Source organism: Trematomus bernacchii, unplaced genomic scaffold (assembly GCF_902827165.1).
Source record: "Trematomus bernacchii unplaced genomic scaffold, fTreBer1.1, whole genome shotgun sequence".
NCBI lineage: Eukaryota > Metazoa > Chordata > Actinopteri > Perciformes > Nototheniidae > Trematomus > Trematomus bernacchii.
In genome coordinates, this window is record NW_022987803.1 from 1,560,955 (window position 1) to 1,579,559 (window position 18,605).

Sequence of the window (18,605 nt, forward strand, 5' to 3'; positions counted from 1 at the left end):
GATAACATACATCAGTTTAGTGTTATTGTGTTTCACCGGACATGTCTCCATCTCTTCAGATCAGCCATCATTAGTCAGCTGGATGTCTCACTTTCACTTTGGAGCTAAATCAAGTTCTAGCTTAAACATAGTTGAACAAAAACGCTCTGAAAGTGATGACACATTAGTTGTACAAACAAAGCGGCTAAACAGTTGGTTCGATGACCTCTGATTTACAACCATTAGTAAATAAAATACAAAATAAATATCCACACTGAAATAACGTTGACTTTAATGAAATGTATTATGTTAACAGATTTCACATATACACTACATTTCACATACATTTCAGTTTTTTCAGTGAACATTAAAAAATCATTTTCATCTGTAATGTTTTTGAATACTGTCTTGACTTTTTAAATGTAGTCATTTTGGTGATACTTTCACCAAAGTGTCTCCAAGTAGTTCATAATAACCTTCTAAAAGCTTAATGGCTCAATGTTCTAAAGAGGTAACAGCTGTGATCTGCTTCAACAGTGTTTGTCCTCACCTCTCTAATGGCTTTATTGCAGGTATTATTATGTGAGCTATTGAGCGGCGCTGAATGCAGCATGGAGGGGGCCGGCGCCACCGTGCTCGTCACCGTCCAGAGGGTCTACTACCCTCTGCTCTGCGTCGTGGGCATCCCAGGTCTCTATCTTCTTCTTGTTCCAGGCACAAGTGACAGTATTACATTGAACCAATCACTTTAGCTCACTGTGTCCTGCAGGCAGTAACCAGGCAGTAACCAGGCAGTTTGACCCACTGCCCTCACAGCATCCACATCTTATTCTATAAGTGACTAACAGTGATGACAAGTAACTAAGTATTTACTCCATTTGGAGTTTTTGTACTTTCCTTGAGTATTTATATGTTTTGCTACTTCACACTTAAATCGTGTACTTTATGTACATGTACTTCACAGATGTGGATGAATGATGTGAAATATAATCAAGTGTTGAATCAGACTTTAGTTCCACCTGGAGTAAATCCACAAGCTACCCTGCAGTATACAAAGTCATTCAAACTAGCTGCACCTTTACCAGCTTTGAGAACACTTTCATGATCAATCATTATAAAACATATCATATATATTATTCTGAAATGGACCAATCTGCACAATGACTACTTTTACTGTTGCTACTTTCACTATATTTTGATGATAATACTTTTCTACTTTTACTTGAGTAACATTTTGAATGCAGTACTTTTACTGTAACAGAGTATTCCTACACTCTGGTACTTTATTTAAGTACACCTCCCACCTCTGGTTACTAACATAACTGCAATATCTACAGTCTGTTAAAGAATAGTCCTGTGATTTGGGATACACATTGGCATTCAACAGATAAGGTTCACTTCTGTGTGTTCAAATACAGGTAGGCCTAGGGAATGTGCAGCCTAGCTTAGCTCAAAGACTGGAATAAGGGGGAAAGGGTTACAAAATAAACATGCAGAAAAAGTTACACATTTTATAATATGATACATGTCAAACTTAGAAATATAGGCTCAAAATATGACCTCAAAATATTGGCGACATGGGTGTATGGTGTACCAGCATGCTACAACACATATATTTGACAGCTTCTGAGTTTTTAGAAAAATGTTAGCTGAACCAGGATAAAAGTTCTGACAAACCCCAATATGCACCAACATTGATTATTACTGAATTATTAAGCATAAATTGGTTGTAACTTAAAAGTTGGACCAGCCAGGAAAATATAATAATCTTTGTGTCTCCCAGCAAACCTCTTCACATTCTACATGATCTGCTTCCGTAAGTGCGGGATGTCAGACACGGCCATCATTTATCTGAGCTGCCTGGCCATCATGGACACCTTCTACCTGGTGTGGGTGATCCTTGTAGACCTGACCCTCACCTTCTGGCTGCTGCAGCCCTTCTGGAACTCCAATCCCTGGTGTTCCATCCTGGCAGTGCTGCAATATGGATCCCTCTACAGCTCCTCCTGGATCGTGGTGGTGTTCACCATCGAGCGCTACCTTGTTGTTGGCACAGCGGCCAAGCAGCACTTCTCCCAGGCCCACGTCACTAAACTCACATGTGTGGCGATCGTCCTGGTGTCCCATGTTGTGTCTGTGCCGCTGGGCTGGATCAACATTGTCTCACCTGTCAACATTACTGTGGACGGACACAATGTGACACTGCCCCGGTGTCGCTACCGCGACGAGGCCTACTCTACGTATATAGTGTGGATAACTACCTTCCTCTCAGGGGGAATCCCCATCGTGTTGGTCATCATCTTTAACTACCTCATCGGCTACCATCTGTGCCGCGCCAGCAACCTCTTCACCAAGGAGGAGCGTCGTGTGATGCGTGGGCGGAGCACCAGGGGCATGTTGAGGAGGACCATCCTGCTCCTGGGCACCGTCTCCGTCACCTTTGTCGTCCTCAGCCTGCCCCGCTTTGTCACATACTGCATCCTGAGGACCAAGTACAACAATGAGAACTTCAACAGGAACGATTACAACATCCCCATCAATGTGGCCGGAGACCTGGCCAACATGCTGCAGAACCTTAACTCCACCACCAACTTCCTGCTCTACTGCATGGTGAGCCGCCGCTTCCGCCGGGAGCTGCTCCAAGTGGCCACCTGTAAGGTGAAGGCCCGTGAGCTGGGCTCTGTTCTCACCCACACCACCATGAGGGTCTTCTCTGTGGCCAATCATAAGGCCTTGCGATCCGCTGACCCTGTGACTGTGGTGCTGACCAATCTCAAACTGACGGAGTAGAACCCATCTGGAAGATTGGACAAGAATAAGACTTTCAAAAATGTAATCCATTAAACATTAATGTTCCTTCTTGACTTTTTAAATATAAATTTGACAAAAAGATCTCACATAAAAGCCCACTTACCAGAATTGTTCAGGGATTCCAACTAAATGTATGATGACCTTTCGATGTTAAGCTATCCCCACCAAAGCTGTGATGATACTAATACTGAAAAGTGATGGTATGTGATTAAATACCTTTTCTACTATTGATCGTCCCATCAGCCTCAGCTGTACTTTGTATTGAGTGTTAATAAATGCTAGCAAACATGGTAAACATTTGACCTGCTAAACATCGGGATGTTTGTATTGACATTTTGAGTATGTTAGCATTATAACATTAGCATGAAACACTAACCACCACCTCACAGTAGATTTGTCTTGTCAAACATATGAAATAAACTAATGATGAATGTGGATGAACTATTGTAACAATGTATGTGAATAAGTGGCCATAGGGTTAGTCTGTAGGTGATAGTAGGTTCGGAGTGGTCCAGGTCATAGGTAGTTGTAAAAGGACATCTGCTTTGAAACCTCAAAATGTTCGCTCATCACAAACAGTCACATCTTATGAAACGGTTCCAAAGGAAATATTAGCATAGCTGCAGTGCTATTCATGTGCCTGTCAAGTCAACTGTTTATTTGTTGACACATTGTAATGTACTACTTCAAGACTTACATGTGCTCTTTACTAAGGGTTGGATCAAATAGAAGGAGTGAAAGCTGAATAGCCACAGGAGGCTCACCTTGCTGAAGAACCCATCAGGCGGTTGCAGTCTTAATGCCCCACATTATTTGCATAAATGGGTCACGACACTTCCCTGCTTTGCATAGTGGGAATACTTCCTGTTTGCTTCAGAACAGGTCTGTGCTGTGGGTGAGAGAAGCAGCTCTAAGGAAAGGTAGGCGTAGGAGTACACTTTATTCTCTGTATGTACATTTATAATGGAAAACATACTAAAACTTCACAAATTGTTTTGATTTGTAATCTAAGAAGCCATACCTAGCATACCTTTAGTTCTGTGATGTTGACCTTTGTACTAGTTTGCAGCGAATGTGTTAAACTCTGACGCTCCTCTAAAGTTACGTGTAATGTGTCACACCTATTCAGTGAGGAGGAACCAAGAATGTGAGAATGCGGTTTGTACTTGTATATATGTTATGTACTCATGTTTATATTTGTCTATTCACCCTGCACATACATACAACTTATATTTTCGGTTTTGACTTGATCGTGACTGTAAAATGGACTTTGAATCCCTCAGTTGAGACTTCATTTGTTTACGTGCCAGCTGTGCAGTCTGTGTCTTTAACCTGTCCTGCTCTATTCATGTCCTGTACTGTTCTCTTAGTGTTCACTTCAGCAGAGGCATCACACTGTTGGATCAATGGACTGTTTGAAAGGTAGGAAACCAAACGTGATGAGTCAGCAGTATGCACAGTCTGCTGGGAAGTGTGAACAGGTTTTTCTGTTGCCTCTTGTTGTCAGGGGGCTGCCCTCACCAGAGTGTTCCTGTAGAGATGGACGAGAGAATGACACCCTCCAGTCTGGAGTTGGCCTGCCCCCCCCCCTGCAGACAGTGCAGTGGACATACAGTGATCACAAGGTCTCAGATACAAGCCAGCCATGAGCAGGTGGGGGGGGCGGCACACACTGAGGGCCCATGGAGACTCCCTGAGAAACAGCTGCAGCTTCAACCCAGAGCAGAGCCCCCCCTTCATCTAATGCCTCCCCACCATGCAGATGTTAGGCTGCATGGCCTCAGAGAGCAGTCTCCACTGTATGGGCGGGACTTGCTTAACCACCCCAGAGGCTTTGTGGGTAATTCAGACTGGCCCCAGCATTACTCTGTGGAGGATGAACGCTTGGAACCCCCCCTCACACTCAGGTCTGGAGATAACTTCACCGACTACGTCCCTCCACCACACCCTGGTCAGTGACACATGGAACATTTTACATTCTGTTACTGTCAGTGGTCCTGAGATTTATAAGATGAAACCAGATTTATAAGATGTTTCTGTGGACGACATGTTTGATGAGGTCACATATTTGATGATAAAAAGTAGTGTTCAAGGTCTATGGATTATGCATCATTCCTGCATTTTTTCTTAAATGTTATTGTAAACATCACAAATTGGGTTTAATTCAATTGTACTGTGTTAGTATGGGTGCAGTAACAACAGGATGTGCACAGCCTGAATCAGGGTAAAGAAAGAGGGAACTCATGAGCGAGGCAGCTTTGCTTGGCTTGGTATGACAAGTTGCTGTTGATGAATATTTGATGCAACGATATGTCAAAAAAGAAAAGAATGTGAGTTTTAAAGTGAGAATCACAAATAAACAAGTAGGAACATAATAATTATAATGATGAAGATACTAATAATATTAATAAAAGTATGGTGTATCTCAATAAATACAAAGAGAAACAATCCTTATAAATGGAGATTTTGAGTCCCATGGTACATTAGAAATAATGGTCATTATACCTGAAAAACTGAAACATTTACTTTATTTAAATGTATTATGTCAAAAGAAATTACATAACTGTACTAGGTTAGTTAGTTGAAAGCAATAATATGAAGTTGTTATAAAGCTTTTGCTTTCAACCAGGGGCGTCGCCTGGACCTGAAAACATTCGGGGCTTAGCCCACAGTGGCGGCGGCACTACAGTGGAATTTTCTACTGCAACACTCCCCACACGCACACACACAGTACACCCGCGACTGTTACAATGAAGGATCGATAATCAGCTCACGGCATATAGGCAGGGGTAAAGTGGTATTTTTTATGAGTGGGGGGCTCACCTCCTCTAGGGGGGTCCGGGGGGATGCTCCCCGGGGAAGATTTTTTTTTAAATATTGAAGTTAAATGCATCAATCTGGTGCACTTTGAGAGCAAAATGAAGAGATCTATGGATACCTCTCTCAACACCCATATGAAGCAGAACTGTAAACAGATGTACTTTTTCTTTATGGATATTTTACTAATCACTCCCCTTTTAAACTCTATTCTTGTTTTACTGCCATATAGTATTTCATAACTGTTTTTCCTTTATTCTCTTATTTTTAATAACTATAATGATCATATGAAGGTGTGCCGCGGAAATTACCTTTTGAATAATTTGTGACCAAACCGTTTGAGACCCACTGAGATAACTTAGACTAAAGTTAACTATCTAAACACTCAGAGAGTCCTTTAGCTCACCTGAGTCTCTCAGTCTGAGAGGAGAGGACTCTCCTCCAGCTTGTTGTGGAACAAACAGCTCCTTATGTCCGTTAGTGCAGCTAGCTAACCAGATGCTAACAACACGGTCCATGCTGGCACCGGTCCCTCCCTCCCCCTCTCTCCCTCTCTCTCTCTCTATCACACTAAATGCGCTATTGCCACTAGTGATGTGTCGGTCGCGAACGAGCCGGCTCAAAGATCCGGCTCTTTTAAGTGAACGACGGGAGCCGGCTCGCGCCCGCGAACGAGCCGTTTTTTTGTTTTTGTTATTTTTTGTTAAGTAATACAAGACAGAATGATATGATGATCTCCGCGCTACAGCTGCTCCGTGCATGCATGCAGTGACATGTAATATCCAAGGATTAAAGACTGTTGGATGCTGCTGTTTTGAGCATTGCAATACACTTATTTTTATTATGTTTTTTTATGATTAGAGACGGTTGGATGCTGCTGTACTGAGCATTGCAATATATTTATTTTCACTATGTTATTTATTTATGATTATCCTTGGGCTCAGCAAAGATTTGATGTCAGCTGTTGCTGTCTTTTTTTCTATAGTTAATACTGAAATAGAGCCCTGCTGTTTTGTCAGGGCCCTTTCTTTAAATATAATTTTAAAATGTCGATACAGTAGCCCTTTTTTTAAATGTCTATGCTTAAGTTTTTATAGGTGTTGCTATCTGCTTTGTGTAGCGACAAGCAAGTCTGTGCATTCATTGGGTGGTATCAGAGAGATACAAGGGTCTGTAAATGCAATGAAAACAATTGGCCACAGCAAATAATTGATATTAAACATGTAATTTTTACTTTTGAATACTTCAGTACAAAGGATGTATTGAATAATTTAAGTGATATGTGTACACATATAAATCATTAGTCAAAAAAGGGTTACATTTGATTGAATTATAAAAGGTATAATATGTGGTAAACTGAAGAGCCGTTTGGGAGCCGAAAGAGCCGGCTCTTCTTGGTGAGCCGAGCCAAATGATCCGGCTCACCAAGAAGAGCCGGAATTCCCATCACTAATTGCCACACACACACAGAGCCGAGCTTGAATGACACAAGCACACGTTTATTTCCATGCAACTCTCTGATTGGTCTGGTGTCATGCCTCTGTTGCATTCACTGAACACGGGAAATTACAGTGCTGCCGTCCTCTCTTGTGTCATGATGAGGTTCACGTAAAGCACGGTTAATGTATTATATTATTGAGGGAGAATTGTCCGGGGCTACAGAAAAAACATTCGGGGCTAAAGCCCCGGATGCCCAGGCCAGGCGACGCCACTGCTTTCAACTAACCGAATAGTTATGTGAAATTTGATGACATAATACATTTAATTAAAGTAAACGTTTCAGTTTCTTCAGTGCAGTCATGTTGGGATTTTATGAAGATATATATCACAGTAATTGAATATTGTTGAATATTATGAGACTACAGCCTGCAGTACAAACCTAAATATGCCATTTAAATCAGTGTTTAAAATGTTGAGAAAAATACTTTTACAAGCTAAAATGAGCTCATTTGTTTATATGCAGTAATCACTACATCTGTGATGGATTTAGTATGTTTCTGCTGACCCTGTGAGGAATCATTTGGCTTCTCATTGTGACCTCATGACCTCACTGCTGTTTAATGTCAGCTCCTTTATATCTCTCTGCAGGCCAAAACCAATGTCTGTGGCGTCATGGCAGACAGCGTGCATGCTGCCCTCCAGCACAACTGCACCATCATACTAACAATGATCATCTTTATAAGTATGATTACCCAGCAGATCCATGCGGGGAGCCTCAACACCCCCAACAGTCAAGGTATGGCCTGTTTGTCATAATGATCTGATCTTTGTAACATTGATTCATATGATGCTTCACAGACGTAATGAACTCCTCCACAGGAATTACCCCCATAATAGACTACAACTTAAAGATGATCCAAGCCCCCCCCATGGATCTGTGGCTCAGCGTGCAGCCCCTGCCTGGGATGTGATGCGTGAGGTCAGTGTGCATCGCTCCCTCCAGCCTGATCCAGGGCCAGCCACCCAGGAGATGAGGAGGACCATCAGCCTGCCTGAGGAGTGCAGTAAGTCACATATGTACATGGTCCTTTCTGAATCGGCCAAGCCATTTTTAAGCTATTGTCTTCTTAGGATAATTACTACTAATTAATGTGACTAATGCTAATTGTACAAATTGCCCAACATTTGCAAGTTACTTGCCAGCAGTGGACTAATACCCAAAGATAAGAATGTTTCGCTGACTTCTTGTTGACAGGGAATGTTTTCATCACATATTCAGTGGACACTGCCAGAGAAATCATACCTTTCACCACATTTCTGACAGATCAAGGGTTCAAACCAGCAGTAAGTTATACCATGTCTCCCACACCTTTGATCCCACTGATTTTTTATTCAAACATTCAAATTCTGCCTGTTGTCTACAGATTGATATCTTTGACAATCCAATCCGAAGAATGGACATCACCAAATGGATGGACAGATTTTTGAATGACGTAAGTCTTTCCATTGAGCAGAGTATGAATCCAAATTGTAATGCTGTCTTCAGTAAAAGCTGACAGTGAGATGTATCATTACAGAAATCAGTGCTCATCATCGTGGTCATCAGTCCCAAGTATAAGGAGGACGTGGAGGGAGATGGGGACGACGAGCACGGCCTGCACACCAAGTACATCCACAACCAGGTGAGGACTCCTATAAAGACAGCTGTCAACCACACAGTGGTTTTGTTGACTGATAATCTCCACATATAAACACCACTTCATGATTTTTGAAGTGTAAAAGCAACAGCAAGAAGTAAAAAGCTGACATTATTTTTCGGCAGATTCAATACATTGGTTTAAGTCTTACTTATCGAACAGAAAACAGTGTGTTTTGGTCAACGGTGCCAAATCCCCCTACCTTGTGAACCCTGTTGGGGTTCCACAAGGTTCCATTCTTGGACCATTACTGTTTTCCAGTGCTTGACTTGGGCCGGTACTCACCGGTACGCAGTACCGGGACTTCTGATTTTTACCCATCTGCGTACCGTTACTTCTTACTGCGTACACTGTACACGGGGAAAACACTGAAATAATCACATCCTGTCTCTCCAATGCTTTGGACAAGGTTCAACACTGGCTGAACAACATTTGTTTACAGTTAAACGTAAAAAAAACAGTATGCATGATGTTCAGTAAACGACCAGTCAAAATCAAAGGATCCAACGTGTTTTTAAACGGAGCAGAATTAGAACTAGTCTCCCACTTCAAGTATCTTGGAGTCATACTGGACTCAAACTTGACTTTTAAGAAACACATTAAGAAAGTATCCAATACTATTAAATTCAACTTGCAAAATAAATAAATACTTGTGTATGCTGCTCTTGCTCTTTTGCACCTTTTGCATAACATGTATTTTGTTTTTGCTATGTTTGTAAAATGTAATTTTCTTAAATTTCCGAGGATGGAAATGAGCTTAAAGCTAAATCTGGCACTATTACGCTTGACACATTTGAATGTTTTAAGTGTTCATTACTGTGCATTGTCCCTGCTGAATAAACTATTAAATAAAATTAAAATAAATGAGGATATCACCCTCCGCTTGGCTAAAGGTGGCTAACGTTCGACAAGATGTCTCATTCAGTCGCTTGTTAGCATCCTCCTGCGACTTAAAGTAAGGGTATTTCATTGTCCCACAGTGTTATTGGTATTCATTTTTCTTTCATTATTGTAAAGTAATGCAACAAATGAGTTCACCCAAATTTGAGTTGAGAAATCTCTCCAGTATTCATTTCCTTTTCAGACTACATGGAACATTTAAAATGAAATCCAACCTGCAGTGGATTGCTCGCTCCAATTCAATTCAACCTACAGTAAACATGTCAAAATATCACTTGTATAAGTGTATGGAGAACTATAAGCATGTGTTCCTGTTGGCACAGATCCAGAATGAGTTCATCCAACAAGGCTGCCTGAACTTCAGACTGGTTCCTGTTTTGTTCCCTAATGCAACAAAGGTAAGTACAAGCAATAAACAGCCAGAACATGACAGTACGGTTAACCCAAATTACAGAAAGAAAAAACGATTTGAGCATGGAGCATGGTGTCATTTTGAAAATGCAAGTCTCTGAAAGAGCACAGCCGCTATGGCGAAGACCCATGTTGTATTTTGGATACATTGATGAACTTCTCAAATGTTATTTCATAGCCTTTGAGATTGAGCGCTGACTGTGTGTCTGTGTGACTGTGTGTCTGTGTGTCTGTGTGACTGTGTGTTTATGTGTCTGTGTGTCTGTGTGACTGTGTGTCTGTGTGTCTGTGTGACTGTGTGTCTGTGTGACTGTGTGTCTGTGTGTCTGTGTGACTGTGTGACTGTGTGTTTGTGTGTCTGTGTGACTGTGACTGTGTGTTTATGTGTCTGTGTGTCTGTGTGACTGTGTGTCTGTGTGACTGTGTGTTTGTGTGTCTGTGTGACTGTGTGTTTATGTGTCTGTGTGTCTGTGTGTCTGTGTGACTGTGTGACTGTGTGTTTATGTGTCTGTGTGTCTGTGTGTTTATGTGTCTGTGTGACTGTGTGTTTGTGTGTTTGTGTGTCTGTGTGACTGTGACTGTGTGTTTATGTGTCTGTGTGTTTGTGTCTCTGTGTGTCTGTGTGTCTGTGTGACTGTGTGACTGTGTGTTTATGTGTCTGTGTGTCTGTGTGACTGTGTGTCTGTGTGACTGTGTGACTGTGTGTTTATGTGTCTGTGTGTCTGTGTGTATGTGTGTCTGTGTGACTGTGTGTTTGTGTCTATGTGTTTGTGTGTGACTGTGTGACTGTGTGTTTGTGTGTCTGTGTGACTGTGTGTTTGTGTTTGTGTGTGTCTGCGTGACTGTGTGTTTGTGTCTATGTGTGACTGTGTGTCTGTGTGTTTGTGTCTCTGTGTTTGTGTGTGTCTGTGTGACTGTGTGTTTGTGTTTGTGTGTGTCTGTGTGTTTGTGTCTATGTGTGTCTGTGTGACTGTGTGTTTGTGTTTGTGTGTGTCTGTGTGACTGTGTGTTTGTGTCTATGTGTGACTGTGTGTCTGTGTGTTTGTGTCTCTGTGTTTGTGTGTGTCTGTGTGACTGTGTGTTTGTGTCTATGTGTGACTGTGTGTCTGTGTGTTTGTGTCTCTGTGTTTGTGTGTGTCTGTGTGACTGTGTGTTTGTGTCTATGTGTGACTGTGTGTCTGTGTGTTTGTGTCTCTGTGTTTGTGTGTGTCTGTGTGTCTGTGTGTTTGTGTCTCTGTGTTTGTGTGACAGGGACATGTCCCCAGCTGGCTGCAGAGCACCAGGATCTACCGCTGGCCTCAGGACACACAGGACCTGCTGCTGCGCCTGCTCAGGGAGGAGCGCTACATCATCCCACAGCGGGGGGCTGACCTCACCCTCACTGTTCGGCCCCTCTGAGAAAAACTGACAAGGACATGCAAATGTGGAAAATAAACAATTTAAATAAATGGTTCCTTTTGGCAAAGCCACATTTTGTTTCATACTGTTCTGTCTGCTGCCGTCTGGCAGGCGGTACCGTAGCATCAGGACTAAAACCACCAGACTCAGGGACAGTTTCATCCCACAGGCCAACACCTGAACTTTGAAAGAACATACATAACATTCATCTGTTTGCAACTCACATCATATATATCAATATTCCAATTACTGTATAAAGACTATTCTGCACAGTTTCTATCATATTCTGTTTCCATTATATTCTATTTTATTTACTTGTACTATCTTATCTGTTTTATTGTGTTGCACTGTTGGAGGAGCCTGTGAACTAAGATTTTCATTGTCATAACTACACATGACAATAAAAGCCTTGAAACTTGGAATATGCCTCCATGAGGACTGCTAGTTTGTCAGCAGATTAGTTGTTTCCTTTCATTTTCAGATACAGCTTTACTCTTTGTTATGTTGATCTAAAATGTGAACAATATTTAAAATCACACTGAATACCACTCAATGTTCTTCTTTGATGTGACATTTGAGAAAAAAACGAGTCCGGTGTGGGTGTATGTGTGTGTTGGTAGAGCCTCGGATTGACCAGAAGGGGGCAGCACGCCCTAAATAATAACATAATAAATGTCATGTTTTAACTAAATAGTCTGAGTATATGACTGACAATAATAATGTTGACAATGGTTATAAATGTTAAATGGACTGCATGTATAACTTTAAAGCACTTTAGATATACAAGTCAGAACACACACATTCATACAGAGACAGGGGCTGCACCTGCTCATGGAGACTATACTCACAAACCGTCAGCCATTGGAAGCAATTTCATGTTCAGTTTCTTACCCAAGGACACTTCAACATATTGACTGCAGGGACTTGGGATCAAACCACCGACCTTTTGATTGGTGGAAGACCATCCTGAGCCACAAAAGATCAGAGCATGATCATAGCAACTATTCCGGCCTTCACCCTACACCTCATCAGTGTGTATGTGTATGTGTATGTGTATGTGTGTGTGTGAGTGTGTGAGAGAGAGAGAGAGAGAGAGAGAGAGAGAGAGAGAGAGAGAGAGAGGAAGAGAGAGAGAGAGAGAGAGAGAGAGAGGAGAGAGAGAGAGAGAGAGAGAGAGAGAGAGAGAGAGAGAGAGAGAGAGATCGCCCTCTCTCTCTCTCTCTCTCTCTCTCTCTCTCTCTCTCTCTCTCTCTCTCTCTCTCGCTCTTCTCCTCCTCTCTCTCTCGTCTCATCTTCTCCTCTCTCTCTCTATCTACTCTCTCTCATCCTCTCTCCTCTCTGCTCGCGCTCGTGCTCGCTCTCTCTCTCTCTCTCTCTCTCTTCTCACTCTCTCTCTCTCTCTCGTCTCTCTCGAGCCCCTGGTGATATCCAGGCTCTTATCAGCCCCTGCAGGAGGGTGCTGTCTGCGTATACCAACCCTCCGTTTGTTATGGTTCCAGGACTTGCGTGTCCACTTGAATCTGCCTTATCTGGTGAGTCAAAGCACCCAGATGCAAACAACGAGAGGACTGGGGCACCTGTCTATATGACCTGTTGTTGGAAAAATACACTCCCAGCTATTACTAATTTTACATCATTTTTTTCATTAATTCATCACCATCAACATCAGGAGAGAAACACACCCTTTTCATGAAATAAGTAATTAGAAAAGCACCATATAAGTACTGTATGCATTCAGTGTAAAGCACTTTAGATAAAATCTCCCACCAAACAGTGCATTAGATATAGCATATTTTATATTTCTGGATCAGTTTGATGTGTCCATGTGCTCATCGACCTCTGCTGGCCAATATAAGCAGATGCCTGCTGATTGATTTTTAAAATATTTTTGTAGTTATATTTTTCATTAGTTTTACCAAAATAACTTGATTTAATTGTATTTAAAATAACATTTCAAAATAAATAAATCCTTCGAATCTGCCTGTTCAGTTTCTGTTGGAATGTGAAGGGTTAAATGAAAGAAGCTCCTTTAGCCGTCTCTGCAAGTTTCTGGGTGTTTCTCAATGTCGAGTACGCTTGCTTGGTAGCACATGTCTTCCGAGTCACTTGCTTCAGAAGCTAGGCAAGAATACTTCCTGGCATTCGGAAAACGAAGAGTGGAACAGGCAAGCAAGTGTGCAGGTGTGCGTCATATGAGAGGCCCCGCCTTACATCTTCCGCCTAAGATTTGGGGAAATTGGTCCGTGCGCAAAGCATTGTGGGGATTTTAAGACCGCGGAGTCTACACATGTGCAGCCTCGAAATTTCTCGCTACGAAGTACGCCGGGCTCGGTAGAATTCCAAGTATGCTGGACATTGGAACAGTCCTTCGGCGGCACTCGATGACGTAGTATGCTTGAAATAGTGGCTCTGCAGCAGCTTTACTCGACATTGAGGGTGTTTCTCAATCGCGAGTACGATTGCTTGGTAGCACATGTCTGCCGAGCATCTTGCTTCAGAAGCGAGGCAAGAATCCTTCCTGGCATTCGGAAAACGAAGAGTGGAACACGCTAGCAAGTGTGCAGGTGTGCGTCATATGAGAGGCCCCGCCTTACATCTTCCGCCACAGATTTGGGGAAATTGGTCCGTGCGCAAAGCATTGTGGGGATTTTAAGACCGCGGAGTCTACTCATGTGCAGACTCGATATTTCTCCAAACGGAGTACGCCGGGCTCGGTAGATTTCCAAGTATGCTGGAGATTGGAACAGTACTTCGGCGGCACTCGATGACGTAGTATGCTTGAAATAGTGGCTCTGAAGCAGCTTTACTCGCGATTGAGAAACACCCAGAGAAACACCCACTGTGAAGATAGGAGCTGATTGGTGGTCCAGCTGTAAATTCACAGAGGGCCAGCTATAGTAACTGAACGAGAGAGTAATGTCAAATGACAGTACAATTGACCAATCATATCTTCCCTCTAAATGGGTGGGCTTTATTTTCGCGGACTTTATGACAAGTTCCGCCCGCTGTGAAGTTTATGCATGTGTATAGAGCAGGGGTGCCCAACCAGTCGATCGCGATCGACCGGGGGGGAGATTCCCAGTCGATTCGCGAGATGTGTCTAAAAATAGAACAATATTCTGTTTTATCGTTAATGTCCTATAACATAATCTTCCTGTGCCAGAATAATGCACTTGAAGGTATAAAAGTCACAGCTCGCCACTAGGTTCATCTCAATACCCCTCCTCGACTCCTCTCTTCCCCTCCTCCGGGACTTGACCCGGAAATCGATCAAGACACGCCATGTTGAAGGACGTCTCTGGCTGCTTCTCAGGTCGATTAAATGGAATCCTTGCGTCCCTCACTTGCGTCGTTTCCCTGCGACTAGTCCCTCCCACCAGGGAAGCATGGAGAGACGCAAGGAAACCACGAGAAGCAGGGAAATGAGTTTTAAGAGCAATGGGACGTCCTTTCCTCCGGAGCATCACGTGAAGCGACGTCCGTTTGTGATGACGCCGCACAGCTGTTCGTCTGACAGCAGCTCTGTCCCCGTTATTTTCACAAACACCCCCGCCTCTGTTAGTAGGCCAACACATTTACTGACACAAACATTTGTATCATCTGTTGTAGACCCAAATACATTAAATAAAATAAGAACTCATTCTCAAAAAAGATAAACGCCATTCTTAAAATGTATAAACGAACAATAGTTAGATTAATATTGATTAGAGTGCACAATAGAAATAAAATAATTCAGAGAAGAAAAAGAGATATGTTATCTATCAAAACCCAGTTAGATTAACATTCATTGGATTGCACACTTAGTTTGTTTGTGTGGATATGTAGCAAATTAACATTTTAAATAGCACTTAATGACTGACTGAATGGAAATGACAATAAATGAAAATGTAAAACGAAAAAGCGATCATGAAAATGTTTCCAATAAATGAATAAAATAATTTTTGCCCACTTTGTTGTTCAGATATATCACATATTTGTAACTGAATGATACATTAAAGGAAACCTATCATGCTATATTTAAATGATATATTGTAGGGCCATACCTATATAAGGTATATTTATACGTTTCTGTTTTCAAAATACCAAACAGGTCATGCATTTTAGCCATGCCTCATTTCGCTCTATGTGCTGTTTGCTGTCTACGGGTCTGATTGTGTGAGCTGCAGCTGACCACGCCCCCCTGCAGGAGAGGTGAGACGTGCTCTGATCAGCTGCTGGGCTGTCAGAAGAGGGGGAGAAAATTATTAAAAAATAAAATATTATAGCCTATATAGAGTCGTTATTCATTTGTTTTAAAGCTCAATAAATAACAAAGAAGACCTTTGACCGGCACTTTTCTAATTTTGTCCGGAAGATTTAAACTTTAACGGACATCTTGACCGGTGAAAGAAACTGAAACTGAAACTCTGCCGCACGGTCCCCTCGTTCCTTGGAAGAGGCGGAGAGGTGGGTGTTTGTCATCTGCTGGTGGACTAACCGGAGAGAATTACAGTGCTTGCCTCGACGGGGAGGGATTGCATTGAATTAAAGCAGCAGGAGCAAACGCTTGCCTCGGGGAGGGAGAAAGAAAGCCACCGCGGAGAATAAACAGAAGGGTAACCATGTTAACCAAGTCTTCTTCGCTGCTTTTGTGGCAGACTACAGCGCCACTTACAGGCCTGGCATATGTACTACAGCGTCTCCAGCGCTTTCGAACGGCAATGGCCGTGGCTGTCTCCTCCTGATTGGTGGAGTTGGCCCAATAGCCGTAGTGCCACCGTCCTGACGTCAGGACAGTGTTCAAATCTGGATCAGTTTTTATCAGATCCGTTGCAGCCCCTTTTTTAGAGATTTGGGTATGGAGGAAAATAGAGACGGTTGTGTTTTCTGACACTTGGTGAGTTCCCTGGAACACCAGGGACACATATTCATGTATAAAAGACGTACAAAAGTGCATTTTGCATGATAGGTCCCCTTTAATTGAAACAAAACACAGTATAAACTGAGGAGTGAGTCCCGTGAGTTTCATGTGTTTTCTTCACTCCGCTGGTAAACTGCTCTCATGTCAAGAAGCAAAAGATCAGTGCATTCGCTGCATCGTCCAATCAGTGAGCGATACACAGTAAGGGGGCGGGGAGAGTATCTGAGGATTTCACCGGAGGATGGTCTGGTGGTTCCTCGGTTATCGCTCCTTCATTATCGCTCCTCGCTCCTCGGTCCTCCGGCAGAAATAAGCGCCATGGGACGCTACTCAAGATGGCGCAGACAAATCAACTTCCGGTGAGACCGAGGACCGACGAGCGAGGAAATGAAAATAACCGACCTGAGACGCAGCCCCAATAGCTGAAATGCACACGGAGGAGTCGAGGAAGGGTGAGGGAGGAGGGGTGCGGGAGGAGACGAAAGGGAGGATACATGAGAGGAGACTACGCGGAAGTGTTTTTACTACTCGCGTATAAAAGCCCCGCCCCCACCTTCACAGCTCTGGTCGATTTCAACCGTAGACTGTATATATAAATGGACGTAGTGTCCGTGACGTCACCCATAGGATTCTGCAGAGTTGCCGAGAAGCCCTTAGTAGGCGGAGTCGGCCACTAACGGCTCGACAGTGACGTCAGAGTCTAACTCCCGCCTGCTCCAGCCTGCTCCAAATAAGGGCAAAGAGGCGGAGCCGAGGCGGGACCTGCTGCCTGCGAACTGGAAGTAAACAGAGCTAGCTCAGGCTAAGAAGCTAAGCTAACATGAAATACAAGCATACCAAGTTACTGCGTGGCACTTTGGTTTGGATAAAACAGTGTAGTTCCCCTATACAAACGTTACATTCATAATCAAACGAGACAATCTGCAAGAGAATTAGCTATTTTTTGTTATTCTTAATGCTTGTCATCACGTTAATAAAATAAAAGAAGTACCGATACATAGCAGAACAATTGTGGCGATGTTCAGCTTAATAAGCCTTGTTCAACATAATTTATTTAGCTAATACTACAGCGGGCTGCAGGCGAACCAAGTCCGCGTTTCGCTGCATTCCTTGATCTCCAGTAATAACACCGGACTCCACCGCCCGGAGCTAACGGAGCCGCAGGGGGCTCCGGGACACCGGCTGGAGCTGGACGCCGGCTGGACGCCGGCTGGAGCTAGCCCCCTGCGGCTCCGTTAGCTCCGGCAGCCACCACTGGGATAATTGGGTCCCCTTTTAACATTTGCTCCCGTTTAGCATTAAAAACGATTATATATATATATATATATATATATATATATATATATATATATATATATATATATAGATATAGTATATATATATAGTCTTACCCAAGGCTGAATCATAAACTAAACTGTATATATATATATATATATATATATATATATATATATATATACATAAGGGTTACGTCCTTGGCTGGCTAATAAGCTACATAACAAGCTAAGCTAACAAGCACACAAACACCTGCTAACGGGGTTAACATGTATAATATTATCATTTTAGACTTCTTGGAAGTTCTGTTAGTACATTCAAGCGCACAGCACGACATTTTAATTGTCTGGTATTTGTAACAATATTCCCTAAAAGTCACAATCACCACGAACACGGCTAAAGGGTCATGTACAGTTAACTACAACTAACTAACATTGTAGCCTAGCAGAGTGGACAAGTTGCTGTTAGCTGACAGTCAGGCACGGACCTGTCTATCAAAGTGACCACGCCCTAATTTATGCAAAAACTTTAAAGGGCCATTTCCACTGATCATAATTCCATTGTTGAGGTCTACTAGAATAGATTTATATTGTGCAATTTTCCAAACTCACATTGGTTTCTCATACAGCATCTCTGTAAACTACGTGTATTCACTGAATTTCACTCTCTGCCTTTAACGGCTCGTTGTAGCTCCAATAGCTCCAGCCCCCACCCTCCCTGTGAGCACAGTGTGCTCTGATTGGTCGGGACGTTGTGAATCGCGCTGAGCTCCGTGGAGGTGTTGTTTCCTTGTTTAGGATACACAGCCAAACACAGCCAAACTCATCCTGAGCACACACAAAGTCACAGCCGAAGTAAAAACAATAAGTGTGGCTTGATATTGAGTAAGAAAAAGGTTGATAAACGCTGTGAGAATGGGTCTGCAGAGAGAATTTCGCTGCAATCCCAATTGTCTGTTATCAGCCTGCAGCCAGGGA

At 42.8% G+C, this 18,605-nt stretch overlaps 2 protein-coding genes across 6 annotated transcripts; both read left to right on the forward strand.

Annotated features, from left to right (window-relative positions):
• The first annotated feature begins 367 nt into the window (after positions 1–367).
• On the forward strand, positions 368–2,832 carry LOC117498570 (probable G-protein coupled receptor 139). The gene is made up of 2 exons (XM_034150752.1): positions 368–669; positions 1,763–2,832. The coding sequence occupies exons 1-2, from the start codon at positions 537–539 to the stop codon at positions 2,767–2,769; spliced, it is 1,140 nt and encodes a 379-aa protein (XP_034006643.1). The 5' UTR covers positions 368–536; the 3' UTR covers positions 2,770–2,832.
• An 817-nt stretch (positions 2,833–3,649) lies between these two features.
• Positions 3,650–11,524, forward strand: traf3ip2a (TRAF3 interacting protein 2a). 5 transcript variants are annotated; one of them, XM_034150756.1, is made up of 11 exons: positions 3,694–3,710; positions 3,920–3,948; positions 4,161–4,212; positions 4,298–4,741; positions 7,696–7,843; positions 7,927–8,111; positions 8,303–8,391; positions 8,472–8,540; positions 8,625–8,729; positions 9,968–10,042; positions 11,307–11,524. In XM_034150756.1, the coding sequence occupies exons 3-11, from the start codon at positions 4,197–4,199 to the stop codon at positions 11,451–11,453; spliced, it is 1,278 nt and encodes a 425-aa protein (XP_034006647.1). In that variant the 5' UTR covers positions 3,694–3,710; positions 3,920–3,948; positions 4,161–4,196; the 3' UTR covers positions 11,454–11,524. The 5 variants fall into 5 exon arrangements, with proteins under 5 accessions (XP_034006645.1, XP_034006647.1, XP_034006644.1 ...); XM_034150754.1 differs by lacking the exon at positions 3,920–3,948 and having other exon boundaries at positions 3,650–3,710; XM_034150753.1 differs by lacking the exon at positions 3,694–3,710 and having other exon boundaries at positions 3,725–3,948.
• Positions 11,525–18,605: the final 7,081 nt, after the last annotated feature.